At 36.1% G+C, this 27500-nt stretch overlaps 1 protein-coding gene across 10 annotated transcripts in view; it reads left to right on the top strand.

The window, feature by feature from the left end:
• The window catches only part of LOC145259301 (glycine receptor subunit alpha-3-like), a 485592-nt gene that overhangs the window by 429837 nt on the left and 28255 nt on the right, over nucleotides 1-27500 (top strand). For all 10 annotated transcript variants that reach the window (XM_080117183.1, XM_080117181.1, XM_080117177.1 and 7 more), the window contains 3 exons: nucleotides 2225-2289; nucleotides 17365-17432; nucleotides 25759-25985. In XM_080117183.1, the coding sequence (XP_079973309.1) occupies nucleotides 2225-2289; nucleotides 17365-17432; nucleotides 25759-25985 (360 nt within the window). The remainder of the gene's footprint in view (nucleotides 1-2224; nucleotides 2290-17364; nucleotides 17433-25758; nucleotides 25986-27500) is intronic.

Raw genomic sequence — 27500 nt, 5'->3', positions numbered from 1 at the left:
CTAAGCGACGACATGGAAAAAGTGGCTTTATCGATGGTTAATTAATTAAAATAACGGTTTTTATTATCGATTATCGGTAATTATCGGGGGCATTCTGAGACAAAATTTTACTAAGATCATTCCTAGACTTATACACTAAAGTTCTGTAAATTTTAAAGAAAATCTGTTCAGCCGTTTCGGAGTCTACAAGGAATGAACTCACATGCAGACAAAGTTGCATTTATATAATTAGAGAGAAATATATATATATAGAAAGAGAGACAGATATATAGATACATACACATATAAACAGTGGTTTGGTCGCTGGATTCGAATCTCCCGACCAGCAGTAATCATCACTTCATACACTGATGATTGCGTGAGCATGAAACACACGAGTCTGTAAATATAAAAATAATTGTTAATATTTTTATTTACGTCCATATTCCAAGTGGCAATATGCCTAGTTGGGGGTAGGGGGTGAAAAATGAATAATTTTTTTTTTCTAATTCAGTGCATACGGCTTTAGTTTTCAATCTGTAACGCCAAAGAATAGTTTCGCTCTGACCAAAAACTGATCACCGACTGATTCCATGTAAAGCGTTGCAATCAAATTTCGTATGATTTAAATGATTCGTACTTCTGTTCTGATTTTGGTCGTTATTTTCACAACCTTGCAGCTCATAAAGCCTCCATACGTCTTCCGGTGTATCTTTTCGAGCTTAAAATCTTTCTGTCGAACTCGAGATACTATACAAAATATCGAACTCTACTTTAGGATGCACTCTAGAAAAGGTGATAACATCGGCTAAAACGTTGTGAAAATAATTCATGTAAGAACAGTGATCCTAATAATGAAGCCTCAATCTGAAAAGTTCTAAAAAAAAGATTTCAAATTTATAGTTTTTTAGATGAGGGCTGATTGTTTGCATTACTTGGTCGCCATCTAATCGGACTATTGTTCTTATCTTGAGTATTATTTGTGCAACGTTTTGGTCGATGTAGCCTTCGACCATCATCAGGAATGTTGGTCGTCATTTTGGAAAAGGAAGGAGAAAATTTACTGGCTCACTAGATGGTTACGTATTCTTGGAGTTGTTTTTTGTTTCTTTTCGCTAGGGTTTCGTATGTGTGAAATAAGTTTTGGTTGAGAAGGGAGGTAACTCTAATAAAGTTGACAGGGAGTATCTCCCTTTCACCCTTGAACTTTTAAGGAGAGGTCGTACAATATTTGTTTTTCTTTATAATTAGAAGTTTCCAAATGCTGTTGATCTCAATGTTCGATCTGCTTAGTAATTTTTTTTAGCATATGTGTAATTTCTTTAAGTCGTTTGACTCTCCATCTTGCATCCCTGTCAGTTATTGCAACCTCGTTCCATAAAAGGGAACTGTGTTCCTTTTTCTTTCCATATGTGATCAGCTAGTCCCAACGTTTCGACCCCCATCCGTGTCAGCTTTACGGTGTTCTTCTTGCCTTACCTTTAGGGAGCGATCGGTCTAACCTTTCTATGGTTTTCCGTATTTGCATGAAATCTCATATACACAGTTTTTGTCATGAGGCTTTCGGCTGGGACCTTGACTCGTACTAAGTTTTTTTGGAGAGTCGAGTTACTGTTGCGAGTTTTCGAGTATTGTCCTTTAGCACTTGCTCGAAAAAGCAGCCAAAAAAGAGAAACATAACTCCAAGAATACGAAACCGTCTACGGAGCCAGTAATTTTCCTCCTTTCTTTTTCAAGATGGCGACCAACATGCCTGATGAAGGTCGAAGGCTACATCGATCGAAACATTGCAGAAATAACACGATGATGACAATAGTCCGATCAAAATCAGTAATACATTCTAAAGCAATTTAAAATTTTCTATGTTCAGCTACAAATAAAACCTAACACAAGCCTATTTGAGATCCAGGAGATTATACACCGGTGCCGGGGTTTCTTTCAGGCTTGATTTGTCTGGAAGCGATTCTGCATTCCTTTCCTTTTTTACTAGGTATGATTACTCCATTACATCAAATGGCTTCATGCCTTTTCTTGGACACCATTCCCTCCAAAAAAGTCATAAAAATAAAATAAAGTTGCAAGGTTTTATTTTTGAAAATAAAATTTTCCAGAAAACTTACTTCAATTATATATATATATATATATATATATATATATATATATATATATATATATATATATATATATATATATATATATATATATATTAAACATTGACCTCTATTTACGTGCTTTCACTTTTCAGGTCAAAGGTTATACAAAATTTGACCAACGGCTACGACAACCGAATTTCACCGCATTTTGATTTTGGTAAGTAGATGTAGATTCCTTTGGGAATTTTTGGTTTTTATTTTTATTTTTTTTTTTGTAATATATTCATTTTCATTTATTGGGAGTTCAGCAGGGAAACTTAGCGTTGTGCGGAAGAATAGTTTGAAAGTTTAGGGTGCTATTTATTTGCGTGCTAAACTATACTATTCATTGTTTTATGAGACAATCATGAAATTCTATATTATGTACAATTATACAGTAAACTTAGTCATGTTCACACTCCCGCTCACACACATATGCACAAACACACACGCGCGAATATATATATATACATATATATATATATATATATATATATATATATATATATATAAGAATACAAATTTATGACTTTAAAAATACATTTTACACGAATTTATTGTTCAACAGGATACTCAAATGATATATATTGAATTTCACATATATATGTGTGTGTGTGTGTGTGTGTGTGTGTGTGTGTGTGTGTGTGTGTGTGTGTGTGTGTGTGTGTGTGTGTAGTTTGGTGAGTGAAACAAACAACTTTTTAGGAACCTCCTAATAAATAATAGATGATTTAAACTATAAGGAATAAAAGGGAAGATAATTCCATGTTGATTGCCAAAATCTTATGGTAAATGACTGTTGGGGACGACGCATAATGATTTGTAATAATAAGCGAAAGAATTGGAAAGTATCGAAAATCTGTGAAGAGGGGTGGGGGAGCCTTAGCCTCCAGGAAACATAATCTGCCTTTACCAGTGAGCAATCATTAGTAATACTTGGCATAAAACTTCTTAATGAGTTAGAAATAACGAAAATATAATGGGTATTGTACAGAATATCTAACCGTCGAACACTTCTAAAACTATAAAAACAACAAATCAATTATAGCAGACACATTAGAATTTAAAGTGCTTCTGTATGATTGTGTACACATGAAATATTTCCGTCTTGAATTAAAAGGGCATACTCAAAACTTGTGGCGTGAAAGAGAAGATAATCTAAACTTGGATGATGGAAGAGAAGCTTATTTGAACTTTGGGAGATTAAAGGGGAGATAATTGAAAATAGCAACAGTAAAAGGGGGAGATAATCTAAACTTGAGGAAAGGAAGTAACGATTATTTAAACTTTGAGGGATTAAAGGGGAGATAATTGAAAATGTTAATTAAACTTAGCAAAAGGAAAGATAATTTAAACATGGTGATTAAAGGAGAGATAATTGAAATATGAAGCAAAAGGGGAGATAATCTTTACCTAGACAAGGGTAGAGAAGTTAATTTAGACTTTGGGGAATTAAAAGGGGAGATCATTAAAATGTGAATTGAAAGGGGAGATGATCTAAACTTGGGAGAAGAAAAAAATAATATAAACTGTGAGGGATTTACTGTGATAATAAAAACTTGGAGCAGACAATGGTAGATAACCTGAACATGGGCGATGGAAAAGAAGATAATTTAATCTTTGAGGGATTAAAGGGGTATTTTTTTTTAACTTATGAGGTAAAAGGGGGATAATCTCTTCTTGGGCGATAGAAGAGAAGATAATTTAAACTTTAAAATATTAAAGGTAAGATCATTCATTTTTGAGGGTGGGCGATGCTTGAAAAGATAATTTAAATTGTGAATAAATTGTGGCGAAAATTTTATTTGGGAGTTAAAAGGGGTGGGTAATCTAATCGATGGAAAGAAATATAATCTAAAATGTGAAGAAGTAAAGGGAAGATAATCTAAACTTGGGCGAAGGAATAAAAGATAATTTAAACTGTAAGGAATTAAAGGGGAGATAATTCAATGGTAAGAGTGAAAAGGGGAGATAATCTAAACTTGGGCGATGGAATATAAGATAACTTAAACTGTAAAAAATTAAAGGGGAGATAATTCAATTGTAAGAGTGAAAGGGAGATACTCAAAATTTGGGCTACGGAATAATAGATGATTTAAACTCTAAGGAATTAAAGGGGAGATAATTCAATTTTGAGGGTTAAAAGGGCGATAATCAAAACCTGGGTTAAGGAATAAAATATGATTTAAACTGTAAGGAATTAAAGGGGAGATAATTCGATTTTGAGGGTGAAAGGGGAGATAATCTTAACTTGGGCGATGGAAGGAAAAATAATTAAAACTTTGAGGGATTAAGGGGAAAGTAATTTAATTTGGGTGAGTAAAGGTGGGATAATCTAAACTTGGTTGATGGGAAGGGAAGATTATATAAATTTTGGTGGATTAAAGGGGAGATAATTCAAACATAATGAAGTAAAATTGTAAAATCTGATTTCTCCAAATATGAACATAAAACTTTTTCCACATTTTTCAATCAGTTAAACTTTTCTTCATTTCAATTTTTTAAAAATGTTTTTTTTTATATATTATTTAGTGTTTAGTGTTATCTTACTAAATCTATTTAATGTATTTTCGAAAATTTTATTGGATTTTGTACTTATCTCCCTTTTTCATCTTCATGAAAAAATGTTCGAATTTTTTGCCCCTTTTCATGTCGCTCTTTGGTATTAAGAATGGAACTATTTCATGCCGATAAAATGTTGCAAAAAACAACAGGTTTAATTGTCTACAAAGTTTTTCTTTGTTTCAGAATTTTTTCTTTCTTGAACAAAAAACAAAATGCAAAAAAACTGAGCTACGTGAAATTTAGGTGATTGCATGTATTTTCATGTGTTTTTTTTTTTTTGTTTGTTTGTTTGGATGTGAGGCTTGCCACTTGGACTTATGGTTTGTGATAGCAATATGCTAAGTAAATCTTTAAATTTCTTTTCAGCGATAATTCTGAATTTTGTGTATTCATGAGATATACAAAAATCAAATTGTGTATATATATATATAGATATATATATATACATATATATATATATATATATATAAGTTCAGTTTTTCTTGCTTTTACATTGAAATTAAACGCCTACTGAAAGTTAACTAATTTGCATATTACTTTGAAAAACGAGCGTTAATCAATTACTTATGCATTTTTTATGGTTTGTATTAAATGATTGGTTTTATTTCACTATTATGCCCAATTCTTTTTTGCATAGTTTCTATATTCTGCATGATTGCATAGAATTTAAGATAAAAAACGTTTTAGCACACCTGTTACCTTGTCGCTGTGTGTAAGAAAAGTCTCTACCAAACTCCTCTCTGAATATTTGGTCCACACAGTTGAAATCTGATATGTGGATGTTTGGGCCTGTAGCACACTTTCGATTTAGTTTTTAGAAGGCAAAAAATGTTGCTTACGGTTCAAAGTGAAAAAACAAAACACTTGACCTTGGCAGAGTCAGTCCAATAACACATTATTCCTGCTATTAATTTTAACATGCACACAATTAAATCGCTTTATTTCTAGTGCTACGTTTCCATCTTTTCGTAGCTCAGATAGTAACGACACTGGAAAGTAAATAACGACTAAGTCTGGAGCGCTAAACATTCTGGTTTCAATTCTGGCGGAATTCATATTTTTTTAATAACTTTTGAAATGCTTACTATATATTGGATAGTAATAAATAAAGAGTTAGTTCTATAATCAAAAAATTATACATTTACATGAATTAAAATAAAATATATTTAAAAAGAATTAAAATATAATATTTATGCATAAAATTATAAAATAAACAACTTTACTAACTTTATCCACAAGTATATGAATCGGTAGAGATTTTAATTGTAAATTAATTGTTGTTTTTAAATTTTAATTATTTATTTATTTATTTATTTATATATTTTTCTTGACAAATTATGGATTTTTACTTATAGATTTAAACTGGATTTTATGTTGAATCAAGAAACTAAAGAAGAAACATATTTTGTTCCCAACAACAAAACAATGTTGTCAAATCAAAGATAGGAACCATGCGTTATTAAAAAGTAAATACGAGTTATTTTGTAGTGTGCACTGTGAGAGTCTATGCGACTGCCATCATTAAAATATGACCTAAGAACCAAGATATGTTCATAAGAAGAGATATTTAATACATTCGAACCGCACATGAGAAAAAAATAATTCCATTCTGAATTTTTCAGGGCAGGCATAATAACATTGACATACAGGTTCTCGTTAACTTACCGAAGTTTGGTGATGTTGAGCCTGGTCAGTATCAAATGGATGACCATTTAAAAATAGCAAGGTTTGTATACGGGAAGTCAGCAACATATTTATAGTAAAAGAAACTACAAATAACGAATGTTGTCATCTCACCTGACCGGTATATACATGCAACTTAGGACAAACTGTGAATTTAAATTCCTAGGAAGTATTTATTGTTTGTTTTCTATAAAGTATATTCCAAAATATGCAGGTCCTTAAATGGTAATAACTAGACGGTACAACATTTCTGAAAAATTTTTTTAGATGATAATTAGTTATTTGGATTGTTTGGACTACTATTCCCGTTTGTGCCGTTATTGGCAATAGTTTATCATATCTACTGGTGATCTATATTGATAAGCAGTAAGATTGCACATCTAAAAGCAAGAACAGGTTTAAGGCTCCCCAAATTCATACTAGAATTGGCTGCAAGGGCACGTGCCATGACGGACAAGGTATTAAGTAAAATTCAGTTGTAAGTGATACTCTTCTGTGGGGTTAAAGGTTCAATTTTCAGTGTGGGCGATGTAAATACAATTGCAAACTACTTAAGAATTCTGCCCAATCGTGGCTGATGTAATGAACAAATGTTACTTTCTATTTATTATTTATTCAAGAAAAGTCATTTGTAGTCTGACATGTGATTATTCGTCAGCAATTAAAAAAAATATTTTTTTTCTTTTTAAATTTTTTTTATTACATTTTCACGCCAAACAAGGCAAATTGCCACTTTGGTGTTGGGGGGCTACTATCAGGGGCAACAACTACTGGGGTACTATGCAGGGATTTGGGCAGCAAGATGTCGGTTCACGTTACACTTGAACTTCTGCACGTCAGTACTGTTGGGGAAGCAGGGACCTGGAATGGAATTCCAAAGTCTAGCGATGATGGGGAAGAAACTATTGGAGTAGAAAGATCTTTTACATCTAGGGATCTCTACAGTGTGGGGGTGGGATTTAGCAGCCTGTCGGGTTTGTCGAGGGTGCTCACGTCGTGGGGGCACAAGTGATTGCAGTTCGTCAGTGCATTCATCACTAAAATACTTGTAGAACAGGCAGAGGGATGCAACATTTCGTCGATGGGACAGAGGCTGAAGCTTAGATGCCAGTTCAGAGCCTATCAGGTTTGCAACTCTCTTTTGAACCTTGTCAAGGAGCGAGAGACTAGTAGCAGATGCACCAGCCCAAATGTGACAGCAATATTCCATACATGGGCGAATGGTGGCCTTATAGAGGTACAGGATGCTTTCGGGTGTTAGTAGTTGTCTAGCACGATAGAGAGAGCCCACCTTTCTTGCAAAGAATATTTCATGAGTTTGTCATATGAGTTTGTAGAGAATCATTTATTGAAAAGCTGATGTTTTATCAGCCTCACCTGACTTTTCTACGTTTGATGCTTCGTACTTGAAACTCATCATGCTCTCTAGTTGAATGATGCATCATATAATATTTATTTCTGTCCTGTAATCATTCGTTGCCCGCCTATGGAACACTGTTCCACTGGCCTGCTTGCTGGTGAAGTACAATATGATAGCCTTCACGTCCAATGTAAACAAATTCTTGTTGATCCGTCTCCATAAATAATCAAATTCTACCCAATTTACACCAGTAACGATTACTACACTACCATCTTACATTCACTAGTCCTTATCCTCGAGTGGCCTTCGGGCCTTGATAAATAGTGACTACCAAGTGAAAGCAAATCGAAACTTACATGAAAAAGAGTCATTGTTACATTTTAATCATGAAAAAAGTTACACATGTTCTCGCCCATGAGCGATCAAGAAAGTAAACATGTTTATACATGCTGTTCTTTATCGCATTTTCTGACTTTGTTTCTCTTCGCCACGTTTCATACATGGTAATCCCTTAAATTAAACAACAAAAAAGTATTATGCAGAAAAACAACAAGGAGACGGTTTTATTTGAGAGAATGGAAATATGGAGTTAGACTGCTGTGTTAATCAAGAGTTAACTATTCTACACTACTCCTAGTAAATTGTAAACAATGCTGCACCAGTAACTAACAATTTCTACGGTTACAATCGACACACTGCTATCAAAACTTGCTACTCCGAATTCGAAACACAACGGTTAAACCTCGCAATTCTAAATTCGCAACGCAGTGGGCAAACCTTGCAACACTCAAATTCGTAACACAGTGGTCAAACCTTGCTACTCCAAATTCGAAACACCGCAGTCAAGCCTTGCTACTCCAAATTCGAAACACAGCAGTCAAGCCTTGCTATTCCGATTTCGAAACACAGCAGTCAAACCTTGCTATTCCAAATTTGGAACACAGTGGTCAAACCTTGCTACTCCAAATTTGAAACACAACAATCAAGCCTTGCTACTCCAAATTCGAAACACAGCAGTCAAGCCTTGATATCCCGAATTCGAAACACAGCAGTCAAACCTTGCTACTCCAAATTCGAAACACCGCAGTCAAGCCTTGATACTCCAAATTCGAAACACAGCAGTCAAGCCTTGCTATTCCGAATTCGAAACACAGCAATCAAACCTTGCTATTCCAAATTTGGAACACAGTGGTCAAATCTTGCTACTCTAAATTCGAAACACAGCAGTCAAACCTTGCTATTCCAAATTTGAAACACAGTGGTCAAACCTTGCTACTCTAAATTCGAAACACAGCAGTCAAGCCTTGCTATTCCGAATTCGAACCACAGCAGTCAAACCTTGCTATTCCAAATTTGGAACACAGTGGTCAAACCTTGCTACTCCAAATTCGAAACACAGCAGTCAAACCTTGCTATTCCAAATTTGGAACACAGTGGTACAACCTTGCTACTCCAAATTCGAAACACTGCAGTCAAACCTTGCTATTCCAAATTTGAAACACAGTGGTCAAACCTTGCTACTCCAAATTCGAAACACAGCAGTCAAGCCTTGCTACTCCAAATTCGAAACACAGCATTCATGCCTTGCTATTCTGAATTCGAAACACAGCAGTCAAACCTTGCTATTCCAAATTTGGAACACAGTGGTCAAACCTTACTACTCCAAATTAGAAACACAGCAGTCAAGCCTTGCTATTCCGAATTCGAAACACAGCAGTCAAACCTTGCTACTCCAAATTCGAAACACAGCAGTCAAACCTTGCTACTCCAAATTCAAAACACAGCGGTCAAATTTTGCTACTTCAAGTTCGACTCATGTCATGTTGATTTTGTAGTAATGAGTTTAGAGTAGGGAGTTTTGAATGCAGTTTTCAGTAATAAAATTTTGTCCATTCAACATATCGCTTTAAATCCTTTCATAGTATTTTTTATTACCGAACTGACAAGCTCATTAACTCTTATCCCATTTAAAAATATAGATATTTAACCGAGGCAAGTTGAACAGGTATCCCCAATAGAAGGAAATACCATGGGATTATCAAATCCACAAATGATCTTATTCGCATGCATATCCCAGTCAGGGGAGATGAAGACGTTCTGCTTTTACAGTTCGTGCAGGGAGGTGTCCATGACGTCCTGAACACAGTACCTGTTATTCCTAAATATATAGCATATATACACAGAGGGGTCTACTCTGTGTATGAGTGTTTCATAATATATTTCGAGGAAATTCCTCTTTTTCAAATAACGAAAGTTTAAAAAATCTCTTAAAAGCCGTGTGGACTGGAGATTATGACTAGAAGTTATATCGCAATTGAATGAATATCTCCGTAGTCAAAAGTATATGTCATTTATTTATTTATTCATTCATATATTTTTTTGGAGAGAGTTGACTGAATTTACGTGTTAGGTGTGTTCTTCATAAAATAAAAATACTGATTTAATTCAAATCAATTAAATGTAAGATGACATTTGGCAAGTTCATCGTTGTTCATGCAATTAAGAAATATTTTCATGTATTAATGTCGTCTTCTTTTTTATAAAGACCCTTTGCTCACATAACACATTTTGCTATTATTTCTCTTCTTTGGTGCTCTAACGAGAACCGGGGTGTCAACGTGATTATACCGTATATTCCATTTGTATGATTAATTACAAAATAAATAGATGGAAAATTTTCAAACGTCATTTTTTCTTCAGCCAAAACTCACATTATAGAATCATCAAATCCTCACGGCGACTTTATTTAATTTTGTCCAATTAATTAAACGTACCGGAATTGTTGTTTATTTGAAATAGAAAAATAAATTTAGCGGAATATTTTTTTAGCAATTTGTTTGGCTTTCCCTTAAGCCAAACGAGCAATATAGCCGTTCTTAACGCTTCCTGGAAAAATGAGCCGTGATACATCCGTCCGCCATTTTAAAATCTAATTTGATGAAGTGATTTAAAAATGAACGCGATCAGGTTTTACCACAGAAGTGTCTGTATGTTTGTGTGTTTACGTGCCTATGTTTGTGTGTGTGTGTTTGTGAGTTTTTGTGCATTTATGTGTGCGTTTTTCTGTTTGTGCGTGTTTTAGCGTGTGTTTGTATTTATGTTTGTGCGTGGGTTTGTGTATTTGTGTGTTTGTGTGTTTCTGTTTCTGTTTGTGTGTTTCTGTTTCTGTCTGAATGGATTTGTTTCTGTGTGTTTCTGTGTGTGTCTGTACGTGTGCGTTTGCGTGCACTTTTGTAAGACAACAATGAACGATGGAATATCAAATCAATCTACGCCAAATTATACCTGATCTATTTTGTTCAATAGCCCTAGTAAGGAAGAAGTATCTTTATCATCTTCCCTTGAGTATACATCCAAGTTTTTTTTTTCAGTTGCTTAATTTTGATCAAGATTAGAGAATGTACTCTTATATCCGAAATAGAAATCGTTCTTGCCATGTGTGGAAAATTCAGCAAGAAACTTCTCTTTCTCCTGTGTGGTTTAAAATACATAGATGTGCCCTCTATCCTATCTCGGTCACATCATCTGGTAGCAGTCGCATACACTCTCAGAAATACACAAAATATACAAGTAACATTTACTTCCTTTCTTGCGTGTGGCAGTCCATATCACCTTTGGCTTTTTGGTCACATCTTCGGTTTATATTCACATACATTCTCAGAAATATACAATACTAGCAGAGAAACCCGACATTGTCCGGAATTAAATGAGGGTCAACGCTTCCAATACTTTTATTGTAATTGAAATCAATGAAAGCGCTTATTTCTCAATCAAATCAATGGATTGTCTTCTCTAGCCAGGAACTCACCGGGGTGCATCGGAAGAAGCTTCACATGCCTCTCTGCAGTAGCATAGTCCACAATTCATTCTATACGTTGCACTGTAGAGAACTAAAGTTTAAACTAGAAAATCCAAGTACCATGATTCCGTTGTGCCTTAAGGAAGAAACATTATTTTTGATGCGCCCCTTTCTTATCAAATAATTTACGGCTGATTTTATAAATCGGGCCCTTTTGTTTGTGAAGTATTAAAGCTTCTCAAATTTACTTGTGATATTTTGGTCAAAATCAGTCTCTTATTTCTTTAATCGGATTTTTTAAATTTTTAAAATATCAGCAGATTTCCGGGGCAAAATATATCTAAGGACATCTCAAAATACACCAAGAACATTTATATGAAATTTCAAAAGAATCGGTCCATCCGTTTCGGAGTTCATAGGGAACAAATTCACACACACACACACACAGAAGGACTCTCTCGTCGATTTCGACGTATGAGCTTCTGCCACAACAACTAAGTTGCTCGGAAATCCACACAGATGATTTGTTTTATAGTGGTGAAGGCTTTGTGTAGAACCATCCACGCTTTTTTTATTACTACTAACATCTGTCGTTGCAAACGACTGCCACGGGACAGAGTATATAGTAAAGCGCAGATGTTTACTTCAGAGTTTCCTTCTCTTAGATACATATCTTAACTAAGACTGGGGCGCATCCTTCCCAGTGAATTAAAATGCACTCCCAGATACCAAACTGGAAATTTCTATGACTCAGCGCGGTACATACAGGGTCTACCCTTCCCAAATAGTCATTTATCAGGTACTGGCCAAGCTCAACGTTGCTTAACTTCGGTGATCTGCCGAGAACCGGTGTGTCAACGTGATTGTGCGGTGCAGCTCTATATATATGTATGTATATATACATATACCCCTATCTCTTCTTTACTATTATATAAACGGAACGTTGTGTCTGTATCTGCGTATGGTCGTTCCTTATGGGCTCGAAAACAGCTGGGCCGAATTTTATAAAATTTCACAGCACAGTATCAGAATGTCTTCGATAAGTACCAATACTGGAAATAACCCGATGACAGAAGGAACAGGCGACGTTGACTAAAGTAAACACAAGCCGAAAGGTCTGACATATAAAATCAACAGTAGTTTCTTTCATATGACAGGGGTGCGTTCGAAATTAATGTTTCTGTTTAAAGCACAATTTCCCTGAGGCCTTTCTCTCGTGCTGAGGTCAAGCAACTGACCTCTGATCGTCTTCGGAAGCTGTGGCTCGTGGTGTCTAATTTTCCGAGAGGCCTCCACAATAAATTCTGAACGGATCGGCGTGGATAATTCACCCAACCAATCAGATTAAGCTACGTGTCTGGGGATTTCCAGATCTAAATTTCGTATGTGCAGTTCAGCCATAGTCTAGAGTTTTGTGACTCTGAGACCAAAATGAAATCAAATCCACACGACCTCGGGGGTCAACCCTTGTCAATTTTCCTGTTTAGAACTCAGAGCACCTTGACCGGTGTCCTTCAGGCCAGACGAATGTCAATGTCCCTTATTCTAACATTTCCTGTCATTTGTTTTTCAAATAACAAAATATATCTCTGGCTTTTCAAACAATAAAATATATATCTGATTTTGACAATAAAACAATATATATATATATCTAAATATTCCAATTCAAGTATTTTTGATATTTGCTGTTGTCCAGGATTCATTTAAACAATTTTAGCATCTTTACCCGGTCTTTCTCAGGTCCCAGGGGGTCTCAACGTCCCCAATGGGGAGCAATTCGCTCCCTCAAGTCAATGATAGTTGGATTTTCATTTTAAAACTTCAATTGAAGCCAGTATCATATCATAGTTTGCCAGAGAGAGAGAGAGTAGTTATTCTGCTCACCATATGTGTATCGCGATGACGAGCAAAATTTAAACTCTACTTGTACAAATATTAATCTATATATAAATTAGCACGTTCGTGTGTCTGTTTGTTTCTCTCCTACAATCCATACCACTGGACGGATCATGTCATGACCAAACCTGGCATGGTGATGGTTCCTCGCCTAGAAATGGTGCACACCATTTTCCAAGGTAAGGGTCAAAATTTAAAGTCATAGCCTACGTATATATACTTTTCTACAGTCCACACTACTGGACCGATCATGACCAAACCTGACATTATGATGGTCTCCGACCTAGGGATGGTGCACGCTATTTTTTAAGGTCGAAGTCGAAGGTTAACGGCATATTTGGTGTGGCTCTTCATAAACTCCTCTACCTAGGGATGGTGGCGAATCCCAACTAGGTTTGCACCATCCCTAGGTGGGGGAGTTTACGAAGAGCCGCGCCAAATATGACCTTAACTTTTGATCTTAACTTTGAAGAATTTAATATTACGTTTAATACCCGGCAACGCCAGGTGGATCTGCTAGTGCTGTATATTGATGTAATGCCTTCTAACGGTCGCTTTCGATGGCTTATTGAGTTTGCTTACTTTTTGACCATAAAATTGATTGATTTATTGATTGATTGAAATCAAACTTCGATACTCTTCGTAGTGTGGTGTTTTTCGACAGTTTTAATGCGCTGGAATTAAAAGCTCGGGGCACTTGTCTCAAAACTTCTTATTGCCTTGTAGCATGGAATCGGTTTTACATGCCGACAACTTGTTTCTTTGATGATTCCTGTCACCATTTGATGTTTGGAATCGACAGAAGTTCCAGTTGATTTTACTTTGAAGTTAAGCTCGGGTTACGTCATTAAATTGTCTCTTCCTCATCTTCAGCCGCCTTTTCTTTTGTTCTATTGATATCTGCAAATTTCAAATATTGTCTCTGTTCGTATCGCATATTTCTCAGTGTTCTAACCTCGCTCTGGTACCATTTCTCTGTACACATCATGCGGAACCATTTACCGCGACCGAACACTAGTTGTGAATTTTCTAGATGAGGATTGATTATTCGTATTATTTTGGACCTAGATCCACATACATCCAGCAAATTGCACATGACGCCAACTGTGATCCTGAAGATCCTTAAGATCCGAGGCAGCTGATGGGAGACAGGGAAATCTGGAAAGAGAGAGAGAAAGAGAGAGAGAGAGAGAGAGTTGTATTGGTCCGAGCAAAGAGCTCGACCAGATAGATAGATTTGGATTTTTCGGACTACTGTTCTCATCTTTAATGTTTATTCGCGCAATGTTTCGGTTGATAAAATCTCCCATATTATTCCGGTATATCTTGTCGAACTCGGGAATCTTCCTGTTCAACTCGGGATAAGTTTCTGTCCAACCTGACAATCTGAACAGAATTTCGATCAGAATCCTTTGTTTAATACATGGGGGTAGAATGTTCTCATTCCGTCAGCCATAAGAACTTGTCGCATAGGGAAAAGAGTATTTGGTAGAATTTAGTTGTAAATTTACACTCTTAAGGTTGAAGGTTAATCCTCAGTGCGGACGACACTCAACATACAACTGAAAATAACTTAGAAGTTATATCTAATCATGCAAACCCTAAGGATCAAAACAAGTTACTGGATTTCTGTGGAACAGACTTGATTCGTTCTCGGCACACTGAAGTTATCAGCCCATGTCATTAACCACAGCGACTATCATTTCCCAATTGCAAGGTGAAACGATAAAATTGTCGCCGTAGAAAGACATGATTCCATTTCCATTTGATTAAAACCAGTTATCTTTTTTTCTTACAAATCATCTACTAGTTGGCCAGCTGTGTACAAATTCCAAGAGCGATACGAGCCTTCTATCATGTTTGAAAGTGACACTATCTTCAACGAGCGAGATCGGAGATGTGCTGCCGTAAAACATGCTCTCGGTCGATCCAAGTTATGACAACAGGACCATTGCCAGTACCCTCAAAATGCAAATCCAGATAGTTCAACGCTGTAGGGGCACAGTTCAACGAAGTTTCCGGCCACTGTTATGGTTTTTGGTGTGGTTTCAAGTGAGGCCTACATCATGCCACATCAAATCTTTGAAGTCTGCTTGAGAGTCAACACCAAAGTGTACCTAGATGTGCTGAAGCGTAGGGTGATCCCCTGGTGCAATCAGGTGGCTGCTTGCAGATCTTGGATGACTCTACGCTGGCCTACGAGTTCAAAGTGACCCCGGCTTGACTTCAGAATGAGTGCTACAACTTTGTACCGTTCTCTCACTGGCCTCCTCCTTCCCTGACCTCAACCAGATGGACTACTTCGTTTGCTCAAACGTCGAGAACATCACTAACATGACCTCCCACAACATCAAAGTCAGCTTGATCGCCGCCATCCAACGAGCTCCCACCGGCGCTTGTGGAAAAGGCACGCTCCCAGTTACTGATCCATATCTAGGCGGTGATTGAGGCTTAAAGCGGCTACCTTGAATAGATGTCAGTTCTATTACATAATCAAGTTACCTGAATTGTTTCTTTTTTCAATGAAAAAGTTTAAAATAAGATGCCGTGTTGTTTTCTTCAGTGCGACAAATGTATCGTTCCACCCTGTAAATAATAAAGCTGATACAAAAGATACGCACATGTTCTCTTTTTTTTTTTCAAATCAATATAGCATGATAATGGTTTCATAAGCTGATAACTATATCAATATAGTACCTGGTCCATGAGATATTCGTGCATCAACAATAAATTCCTATGAATTAACATTGTACAACTTTTAATTGCTTCTTCTCTGCATTTGCCATTAAAATGTTCAGTTCCTTTTAGAAATTAGTACTTATAGGATAGAGCGTGTAAAGGTTGCCAACATCCATAATAAAACTGGTGCTATAGAAAAGATATGATTCAAATTTGGCGCATCCAGGTCGTCAGTTCACATCGCTATGCAGCACAGAAGTTCACGAATGACATTGCTAATATGTCAACTGTGCCTACCAGAGTCAACTGACTCAGTGATCGTTAGCTTTTGGAATTGCTCGGGATGCTTATGTTTTAAGCCAAAACGCTTCAGGTGAAAACATTACTACATACTTACGTGTTATGTTGAAATTATTATAAATTCCAAAGACTGCGAAAAGTGGTCCAGTAGAAACAGTGCTAGATTATTTTTTAGCAATAAATCATCCACAGTTACATTGTGACATTTTGTGTTAAAAATGGCGGAACCTTATTTAAAATCAAGGGAGATAAGTCGGTTTGTCATATTGAATTTATAGTGAAATTCGTCCACATTAAAACATATGATAAAATTCGATTTAGAATTTTTTTTCTACTGGATCATTCTTCGTAATTCTGTGAATTTATACTAATTTCGACATGACGCGGAAGTATGTCATAATGGTTTTACCTGAAGTGCGTTCGTTTAAAACATCACTAATCTGCACAAGAACCTTGTGTAATGCTGTACATATTTATACACGCGTTAACATGTACACACTCGGAACCCAACACGTTGTAGACTCAGTCGCAAAGGACACAAAGAAAAGGAACGAACTTCAACTCGCTTTCTCAAGGTTTAAGAAAAAAAACTTTATTCCTCATTCTCTCGCTACGTGTGACTTCTCGTTACGGTTGTGACGTCACCAACTACTGTAATGTCCTCCTCTTCTCTAACGTGCTCCTCGATCTGTGCACACATTCTTTTTACAGTCTTTTCCTTTTGCCTTACTGTGACGTCACTTCGCACACGGTGTGGCATTTGCATACAGCCGCCATGCGCGCGTCCGCGCTCTGTTATACTTGCCCGGTTAGCTTGCAGCCAGACAATTTCTCCACACTGAGTAACAGATGTTGCAAACTCTCTTAAAACATGGTGCACTCTAATATTGTTATATTTAGTTTATATTCATTGTTTACTTTTTGTTTGTTTATTTTTTTTAATTTTTCTCCTCCGGTTTCTCTTTTTACAGATGTTCCAACAGACGTACGTGTGCACATATATATCAGCAGTTTTGATTCCATCAGAGAATCGGCTATGGTAAGTTCTGTGAACATGTTGTTTGTTTTGGTTCTATCGTATGCAAATCTAGTAGGGCATTTTTCTTTGTTGCCTGTTTAAATCGATATCGTTTTGATACGACCTCAATCTTTATGATAATGCGCAAGGGATTTATCAAATCGATTAAATAGTTTTCAAATTGGGTCACGTGACGTAATTTAAATCTATCGCTTTCTAAACTTGAAGACAAAGGCATTATGCAACAACGCTGACGTTAAGCTGCTGCTGCCATCGATTGTTATATAAAAAAAAACTCGAACAAACAATTAACACTCAGCGTCTGTTCTTCAGATCTACACTTCAATTTCTTATTCTCTGTCAGTGGAGGAGAAATCCTTCACGACTGAGGCAATTTTTATTTTTGTTCCTTTTCTCCACATTAAAAAACGACCCTGGTGTCTAACTCTGTCCCGTGGGGGGGCATTGTAAATATGAACAATTAACACTCAGTTTAGGTCTCAAACCAAGAGAGACGGAGATGGAAATCCACAGTGGGAAGTTTCATTTCCTCAGACGAGTAGGTCGATAAATTTTACTAGTTGAAGTTTTCGCTTTCCTTTCGGATCGGAACAATTATTCAAAATTGTACCGGCAGAATTTCTACAAATACAAAACATTTGCCAACGAGTAATGAGTGATTGGCCTTCACCGCTGGGGACATGAGCAGATGTTCAGCGCGATAGCAGGGGTGATAGACGCAGCAATTATGGTAAATAAATAACATTCCAAGTGGAAGTGAAGTTTATTAGAACGGGATGACAACGTGAATTGCGACCAGAAAAAAAAAGTCTAATATACGTTCTACTGTAACGTTGTTCGGGAACCAACACATCGTAACCTCAGTTGCAAAGCAGATAACTAAAAAAAAAAAACAGTAAAGAACTTCAACTTGGTTTTTGTTGTTGCTGTTATTGTTGTTGTTGTTGTTTTTTTGTTGTTTTTGTTGTTTTCTGTTGTTGTTGTTTTTGTTGTTGTTGTTGTTGTTGTTGTTGTTGTTGTTGTTGTTCAACTACATTTACTCCCTCATTCTTTTGTTATCTCTGTGACGTCCCTTGTGTGATTGTTTTCTCCAGCGTCATGCAGGCCTCTAACGTTATCTTGGACGTTATCCCTGTTTCTAACGTGATCTCCTTTTAAAATCTTTATTATTCCCTATCGGTGCCGTTATTTGGCGTGAATTTGCATACACCGGCTCGCGCTATTTAACGCTACATCCAACATACAGATATTGTTTAGGAATTAAAGGGTCTGAGAAAAAAGAACGCATTTAGATTTTTAAAGATTTTTATGAGACACGTTATATAACGCACAGAAGCTAATAACAACTTTGCCATAACTTTACTGTAGTGAGATTTAAAATATTTGCATGCACATGATTCGCTCCTTAAATAATTAACTCATCTGGTTTTTGAAACAATGCAGCTAAGTGTACGAGGTCATTAAACAAAAACAAACCAAATACCGCCCTTGTACTCCTAGATGTAAGAAAGTCTTCCACTCTAATAGTTTCTTCCCCGGAACTGCTAGACTTTGGAACTCCCTTCCGGGTTCCTGTTTTCCCAACTGTACTGCAGAAGTTCAAGTGTAATGTGAACAGACATCTTGCTGCTCAACTCCCTACATAGTATCCCTGCAGCTTATGTCCCCGATAGTAGCCTCCTACCTCAAAGTGGCACTGTGCCTAGTTTTGGATGAAAATAGAATAAAAATTTTTTTTTAAAGCATTAGTGAACTATATTGGGTTTGATTTAGTTTTTTGCACACACACACACACACACACACACACACACACATATATATATATATATATATATATATATATATATATATATATATATATATATAGTTGAACGTAAAAAACGACATTATTTTTGCACCAACATGATAGCAGTTTGAGCACCGTAAAGCGATCAGAAAGTGCTTGTTTAACAAGCACTAGCCGAGGGACATTTACGAGCGCAAATTCATAGTCTTGTGGGTAGAGCTGCTGACTGTCAACTCGATGGTTGTAAATTCGATTGAGTGAAGGTGCTTGTCTAACCGCAGATGCAACGAAACAGTACTGTATGTGGATAACTATATATATATATATATATATATACTAGCATTTCAGCCCGGCGTTGCCCGGGTGTTTGGAGGTGTATGTTAGGAGAAAAAAAAGCGGTCAATTTTATAAACTTTGACCCCTATTATGACTCCTTAACATTTATTGTTTTAGGCTCAAATACAAGTTATTAAGTTAGATCCATGTCCAAGGAACCTATATCTAAAATTTCAAGTGTTTACACCCAAAATTGTGGGAGGAGTTTGGTAGAGTTCTCAAAGGTCAAATCGTTGAACTTTGACCTCTTAGCAAACGAATTTCTGGCCGGAACCCAATCACATAGATTTTCCAAATCTCAGTACCTTGTATATCAAATTTCGAGCCTATATACTTAAAATTGACAGAGTTATTGCGTAGGGAAATGTACACAGACACACAGAGAGACAGGCAGACAGACAGAAAAACACAGAGAGACGTTCACTATTATAAATATACTAGCATGTGTGCCCGGCGTTGCTCAGGTGTTTGGGGTGTATGCTGAGCAAAACAAAAAAAACGGTCAATTGTTTTTACTTTGACCCCTATTGTGACCCCTTAACATTTATTGTTTGGGGCTCAAATCAAATTATTAAGTTAGATCCATGTCCAAGGAATCTATATCTAAAATTTCAAGTGTTTAGACTCAAAATTGTCGGAGGAGTTTGGTAGAGTTTTCAAAGGTCTAATCGTTGAACTTTCACCTCTTAACAGAAAATTTTCTGGCCGAAAACCGATCACATAGATTTTCCCAAATCTCAGTACACTGTATATCAAATTTCGAGTCTGTGGACTAAAAATTGACATAGTTATTGCGTATGGAAATGTACACAGACACACAGACAGACAGACAGACAGACACGTTCACTTTTATAGATATACAAGCATTTCATTCCGGCGTTGCCCGGGTGTTTGGAGGTGGATGCTGAGCAAAAAAAAAAAACGGTCAATTGTTTTAACTTTGACCCCTATTGCGACCCCTTAACATTTATTGTTTTGGGTTCAAATCAAGTTATTACGTTAGCACCATGTCCAAGGAACTTATATCTAAAATGTCAAGTGTTTAGGCCCAAAATTGTCGGAAGAGTTTGACAGAGTTCTCAAATGTCAAATCGTTTAAATTTAAATTGACTCCTTAACAGCCAAATTTCTGGCCGAAAATCGATCACATAGATTTTTCCAAATCTCAGTGCCCCATATATCAAATTTCGAGTCTGTAGACTAAAAATTGACAGAGTTATTGCGAAGGGAAATGTACGCAGACTGACAGACAGACAGACACAAAGAACGTTTACTTTTATGTATATATATATATATATATATATAGATAGATAGATAGATAGATAGATAGATAGATAGTCATTCATAGGACCACAGTATCCCGGGGTTCTACTGTATATGTATATGTACAGTGTACAGTAGAACGCCGGGATAATGTGGTCCTAGGATACGTTTTTTTAAGGTTACAATGTTTTTTCGGACCCTGGTTACAGTATTTGCCCGCCTTGCGGTGGTATTTATAATGTTATTTGATTATATACATGTGTATTATATACTGTACTGTAATTTGTTCCTAATTTGTAAAGCCGTATCCCCAGGTCCTACTGTACATTCATTAAGTTTCCGGACTTTTTTAGTATGGGCACTTTTATTGATAGTAAACACATAAAACTCTAGTCCCCTTCACGATAATCTCCTCCGGCTGCAATGCATTCGTTTTACCGTTCCAACAACTTATGGAAGTGTGTCAGCATGTCAATAACCCTCATCAAAGACGCTTTCATCTCCTTAATTGTCTCATAACGACAGCCTTTAACGTTTTCCTTGAGCTTAGGGAATAGGCAAAAGTCACACGTAGCATAGTCTGAACTAAAGGGAGGGGGGGGGAACTGTTTTGATGCTCATCTTGGTCAAATAGTTTGTGATAAGGATGGAGTTGTGAACTAGTGCATTCGCGCAAATCTTCTGCACCTTCAGTTCCTTGCGAATAATTGCGTTTACATCTCCCACGCTGACATCAAACCGTACACCTATTGTCTATTTCGCCAATCAAGTCTGCTGTTCTGACTTCCTTACACCTCCCCCACCTCTGATCATCCCTCACAAACTCCCTTCCTGCCTTTAATCTCTTAAGTAACTCAAAAACTGATGCTCGATTCATGCAAGATGGTCCAAAAGCAGCCTGAAGCATTCCATACGTTTCTGTGGCATATTTTCCAAACTTAAAGCAGAATGTTATTGAATATCGTTCTTCTAAAGTGTTCTAACGTCCTGATTGTATTTTTGAAATTCACCAGCTGTGACAATCAGGCTTTAGTAGGGTGTATTCCAATTCCTGCTGTAGCTGTTGGTTTGAACTTGAAATCATAAATCTGAATAGTTAAGAGTGGAATAAATTTTTTTAAAATGACAATAATTGCATGAATGGTTCTGCGCTACGAAACAGGTGCTGTCAAGAATTGAATATTTTATCATGCTTAAATAAATAAACGTAAGATAGACAACATCTTGAAATTTGAAATGTAGACTTTTTGTTATTTATATACATATATGTGTGTATGTGTGTGTATGTGTGTGTGTGTAAAACATTAAGTGAAAAGGTGGACAGAGAAATACAAGGACATGTCCTTGCGTTTCTCTTTTCTCTTTTCTCTTTTTCACTTGTATTTAATGTTTTACGCACACAGCTAACCCTAACCCTAAGCCTATCCCTTTTAGTTTCACCCCATCAAAAATTAAATAAAAAAGGCTAATATCACACGGCTTTCATGGTTACCTTTTAAAAGAAACCCTGGGAACTTGCCGATTTCTGTTCCATTAATTTTTTTTTATCAATACATAAAATACAAACGTAAACCTTTGCTTCAGATGTTGGTCAGGTTTTTTCTTTGTTCCTTATCGATTTTTGAACACTCGGATACCATCTTATTCTCATGTGAAAACAGAATATTAAACTTGCGCGTTCATTTTACGACTATTGCTACTAATATTACAGATGATGATGATACTACTACTACTACTACTACTACTACCACCAGCTCCAGCACCACTCATACTACAACTAGTACTCTTACTACTACTACTAATAATAATAATGATGATAATAATGATATTAGTTAAAAAGGCATTAGTCTATTATACAAAATAGCTGTGAAGAGTCAAAGAGGGCGAGAGAATCGAAAATTGAGAGCACTAACCAGACCTCCACTGGATGAGTGCGAATAGTACTGGGGCCTTGTGGGAGCTTAGTGCCATCCAAATTCCAGAGAAGACCAATGTTCAATGCCAGCAAGAAACCAATGATTAGTAGTTGATGCGATGACCTAGATAAGAACTCCTAGTAAGTAAATAATAATAATAATAATAATAATAATAATAATAATAATAATAATAATATGAAAGAGAAATGGAAGAAAGAAAGTCAAGATAACACCAATACTAGTAGATGTACTAGGAACAATCTCGAAGAACTTTGAAAAAAAGAATGGGACAGATTGGAATGAGAGGCGTGTCTGAGCGGACGACAATAATGAAAACGGCTGAAATATTAACGAAAACATTGAATGTGGAGACTAATGCATATGATCTACAGGCGCAAGCCGGACGCATAGAAACTGCTACAGACTACAACACAATATGGAACACCATATGGAACCATGAACACTGAAACTGTATAAATGTAAGTTAACCCCGCACATTGCCGTATAAAAACTGTATAAATGTAAGTTAACCCCGCACATTGCCATATAAAAACTGTATAAATGTAAGTTAACCCCGCACATTGCCATATAAAAACTGTATAAATGTAAGTTAACCCCGCACATTGCCATATAAAAACTGTAATGTCAGCCTAAACTGGCACCATATGAAATGATCAGGAAGAATCAAGGAGGATGGAAGGCCGATGAGAGAAAACACTAACTAGACTTCCACTAGATCAGTGCAAAGAGAACTTGGACTTTGGGGAGGTTTATTGCAATCTAAATTCCAGTGAAGACCAATAGTTGCTACCAACACGTAATCAATGGTAAATGTAAGTTTATTGTATGTTACATTTCATGAATTAATATTTATTATTTTGTTGTGTTGTATAAAAAAATAACTGATAGTAAATGAAAAATTGTTTTATTTTTTTTATAAATAATTTTTCTTCTCATCGTGAATTATTTTTATTAAAATCAACACAAATATTTATAAGATATCTCTCTATTATTATATAAAAGTCACTTTGTGTGTGTGTGTGTGTCTGTGTGCGTGTGTGTATGTGTGTGTGTTAGTGCCTTCCTCATAGGTTCCGAAACGGCTGAGCCTATCTTTTGCAAATTTAACACAAAGCTAATTTATATGTCTGGCAGTGTTCTTAGATATGTTTTGTACAGAAGTTCATCTGATAAGTATCAAAAATAGAAAAAATTCGATCTTAAAAATAGTTTTCTCTCTTATAGACAAAAAAAGAATATCTTTTACAGGAAATTACATAACGTTACGTAACACCAGTAAAGGGAGATAATAAAATTTCAGCAAATTATTTCTTCTTAAAAAAAAACAGATTTATTATAATCTCGAAATATAGGTTAGTGGTAAAGCATTCCACTACAAATCGAATAGTTCCCTTGATCAAGCCGGGGTGTACCTCACCATTTTATTTAATTTTTTCTTATTAATGAGTTCAGTTTACGATAAAAGAAGAGGTAGAAACTATACTGAGTACAATTAAACTTCAGTCTTTGATTACCTTGTAACCATATTTTTTTGTTTTTTTATTACATTTTCACCCCAAACAAGGCACGTTGCCACTTTGATGTAGGGGGCTACTATTAGGGACATAAACTACAGGGGTACTATGTGGGGAGTTGGGCAGCAAGATGCCGGTTCACGTTGCACTTGAACGTCTGCATGTCAGTACAGTTGGGGAAGCAGGAACCCGGAAGGGAATTCCAAAGTCTAGCTGTTCTGGGGAAGAAAATACTGGAGTAGAAGGCTCTCTTAGATCTGGGGACCTCTACTGTGAAGAGGTGGGATTTTGCTGCCTGTCGGGTTTGTCGGGGGTATTTACATAGAGGGAGTACAAGTGCTTGCAGTTCCTCGGAGCATTAACCGTTAGAGTACTTGTAGAACAGGCGGAGGAATGCTACATTTCGTCGATAGGACAGAGGCTGAAGCTTGGATGACAGTTCAGGACCTATCAGGTTGGCGATTTTCTTTTGAACCTTGTCTAGGAGTGAGAGACTAGTAGCAGATGCACAGGCCCAAACATGACAACAACTCTCCATACATGGGCGAATGGTGGCCTTATAGAGGTACAGGATATTTCGTTTCAATCATGAATTCTCGTTGATGGCACTCAAATCATACTTTTTTTTATTTTTTAAATCATGACTATGCATTGGGGACAATATGATATGAAATATTTAACTCTATAATAATAAATACAAAATCTGCGTAAATTAAAATATCATATTTAAGCGTATTTTACGACCGTGCAACGCCGGGCGCGCCCGCTAGTCAATTAATAAAAGTGTCTTTGTTTTACATACGTGGGTGGTTTGGTCTTCATTCTTGGTCATCGCTTTTTTTTTACATTTAGCTGTTTCTTACATCGTTTAGTGACTGTTTAGTCAAAGTTGAATAACATAATAAAGCTTTAAAGGTTTTATTTGGAAGAAGGATTCATACACAAAGAAAGAGACCAAAAATGTATTCTTTCGAAATTAGTTCCTTCCTAAGCATTTTCTTACTTAGCTTTAAAAAATGTTCGACGAACGAACAGGTCTCGAAATTTCTCTTAAATTTTTACATTGTAATTACGTCTGAATATTCTTACTTCATCGCCGCAAACTGTCTCGATGACTCTGTACCAAACACGTGACGCAATTTCCATTTAACAATTCGACAGCTTCTTCTAGAATGTTCCGTCTAAGGAGCTGACCTCTGAATACCCATCGTCTCAGTCGCTAGATGCACTGGGTTTATTTCTGTTCGCTGCCAGGCCATCCCGACATATACTTAATGTAACACTTTCGAAATTGATACTAGTTGACATAGTTTCTATCTACTGGCGTAGGGTCCTAATATATATCACGCCATGCACTTTCTTACGTGGTTGCTACACGACCCTTTTCAGACAGAGAAAAGGTGAGTAAATACTATTGTTTTCTGGCGCTTCATGTTCTTCCACAATATTTTTATTGTTTTTTTTTTCAATTTGTTTCTTTCTTTCGGCAGGATTACACGATGAACTTCATTATTACCCAAAAATGGACAGATCCAAGGCTGAACTATACGGAAATGAGTAACGCTGAGATCTTGGAACTGGATACGAAAATCATGAAGAGTATTTGGGTTCCGGATTTGTATTTTGCCAATGAGAAAAAGGCTTCGTTCCACGAAGTCACGGTACCGAATAAAATGATGCATCTTCATCAAAATGGGACAGTCGTTTATAGGGCAAGGTGAGGACAAACACGTCGACATTTATTTTTTTTTCAAGATGAGGATTAATCATTTTTATTATCTATATATTAATACGATAGCGTGTATGTTATTTTGTGTGTCACGCTTACATCTTTTTTTCTTCCGAGTGACTGTCGTTTAATTGTTACGACCTTCCATTTCTTGTAATAAATAATTTTATCGAGAATTCTCCTTAAGTTTTGGTTTCGGTTTCGATTATAGCTAATGCACCCAAATCATATGGATATATTTTTTCTATTTTTGAAATCACAACTTTATAATATATCAGATTTGATAGAAAATTAAAATATCATTCAAGAGTATTTTACGACCGGGCTACGCTGGGCGCCCCCCCCCCCGTAGCTTAGGTGCGTATTTTTGCAGTTTTAACGAAAGAGCTACAATATCAGGGCATCTCCATTTACGCTGAATATCAATATATGCTAACATCAATATATTACATATGAAAGAGTATGTTGTGGAATTTCCACAGGTCCTGCTAGTGTTATATTTTGTGAACTGCTGGTTATTTTTACATATTACCTTTTTTCAGGTGCATCTTGTCGAACTCAATAATCTTTATTTTGAACTAAAAAAAAATCACATTGAAATTTCCAACTGGGTGCCTGGCGCAAGAAATGCAATGCTAAAAAATAATCAGTTCTATCTGTAAATCTTGTAGAGGTTTCTGCTTACTTGTCTCTCTACGAGCTCAAAGTTAGACACAAGGTCAGTTTTTATATGATTAAAATCCAGCTCCCACAAAAGGCGCATTCTAGATTAGAAAAAAAAATGATAAAAATCGCCTCAGTCTGGAAAGATTTTTTTCTTCACTCACTGGCGATAGAATAGAGTACATGAATCGTAGAACAGATACTACACTTTATCTCTACAGGAAAGGCTAGTGAGTAGATACGTTTGCGTTTGATCTTTTTAACGTTCGGGATTTCTTCTTTAGATGAAGATTAATTATTTAATTATTGGAATTATTTGAACTGGCCCTTATCCCCGAGTGGCTTCCGGGCCTTGAAAAGTGGTGACCACCTTGTAAAAAAAAAGAACGTTCTCGTCTTGGTTATTTTCACATTTTTTTAACGATGCAACCTCTGACCTTCTTCAGCTGTATCTTCTCTATTTGGGAATCAGGGATTTCGAACTGAATCCATAACGCAACGAACGAAATGCTGGAAAATAATCAGTTCTGAATTTTAAGAGTTCCCCATTAACTTGTATCCCTACGATATAATATTGATATACATAATATTTATAATATTAATATATATGATATTAATATTATACATATTAATATTCATAATATTAATATTATATATATATATATATATATATATTATATTATATTATATTATATTCATGATATTAATGTATATGATATTATATGTAATATATATATAAGAATATTTTTTACATAGAAGTCACTACTTATGAAGGCCCGAAGGCCACTCGAGGATAAGGGTTATTGCGTGTACAGTAGCCGATGGGATAATGCCGTAGTA

The sequence above is a fragment of the Euprymna scolopes genome, chromosome 34 (assembly GCF_053919585.1).
Source record: "Euprymna scolopes isolate OS-2025 chromosome 34, ASM5391958v1, whole genome shotgun sequence".
Lineage (NCBI taxonomy): Eukaryota > Metazoa > Mollusca > Cephalopoda > Sepiida > Sepiolidae > Euprymna > Euprymna scolopes.
Note: the sequence above shows the minus strand (reverse complement) of the source record. Positions and strands in the feature narration are given on the sequence as shown.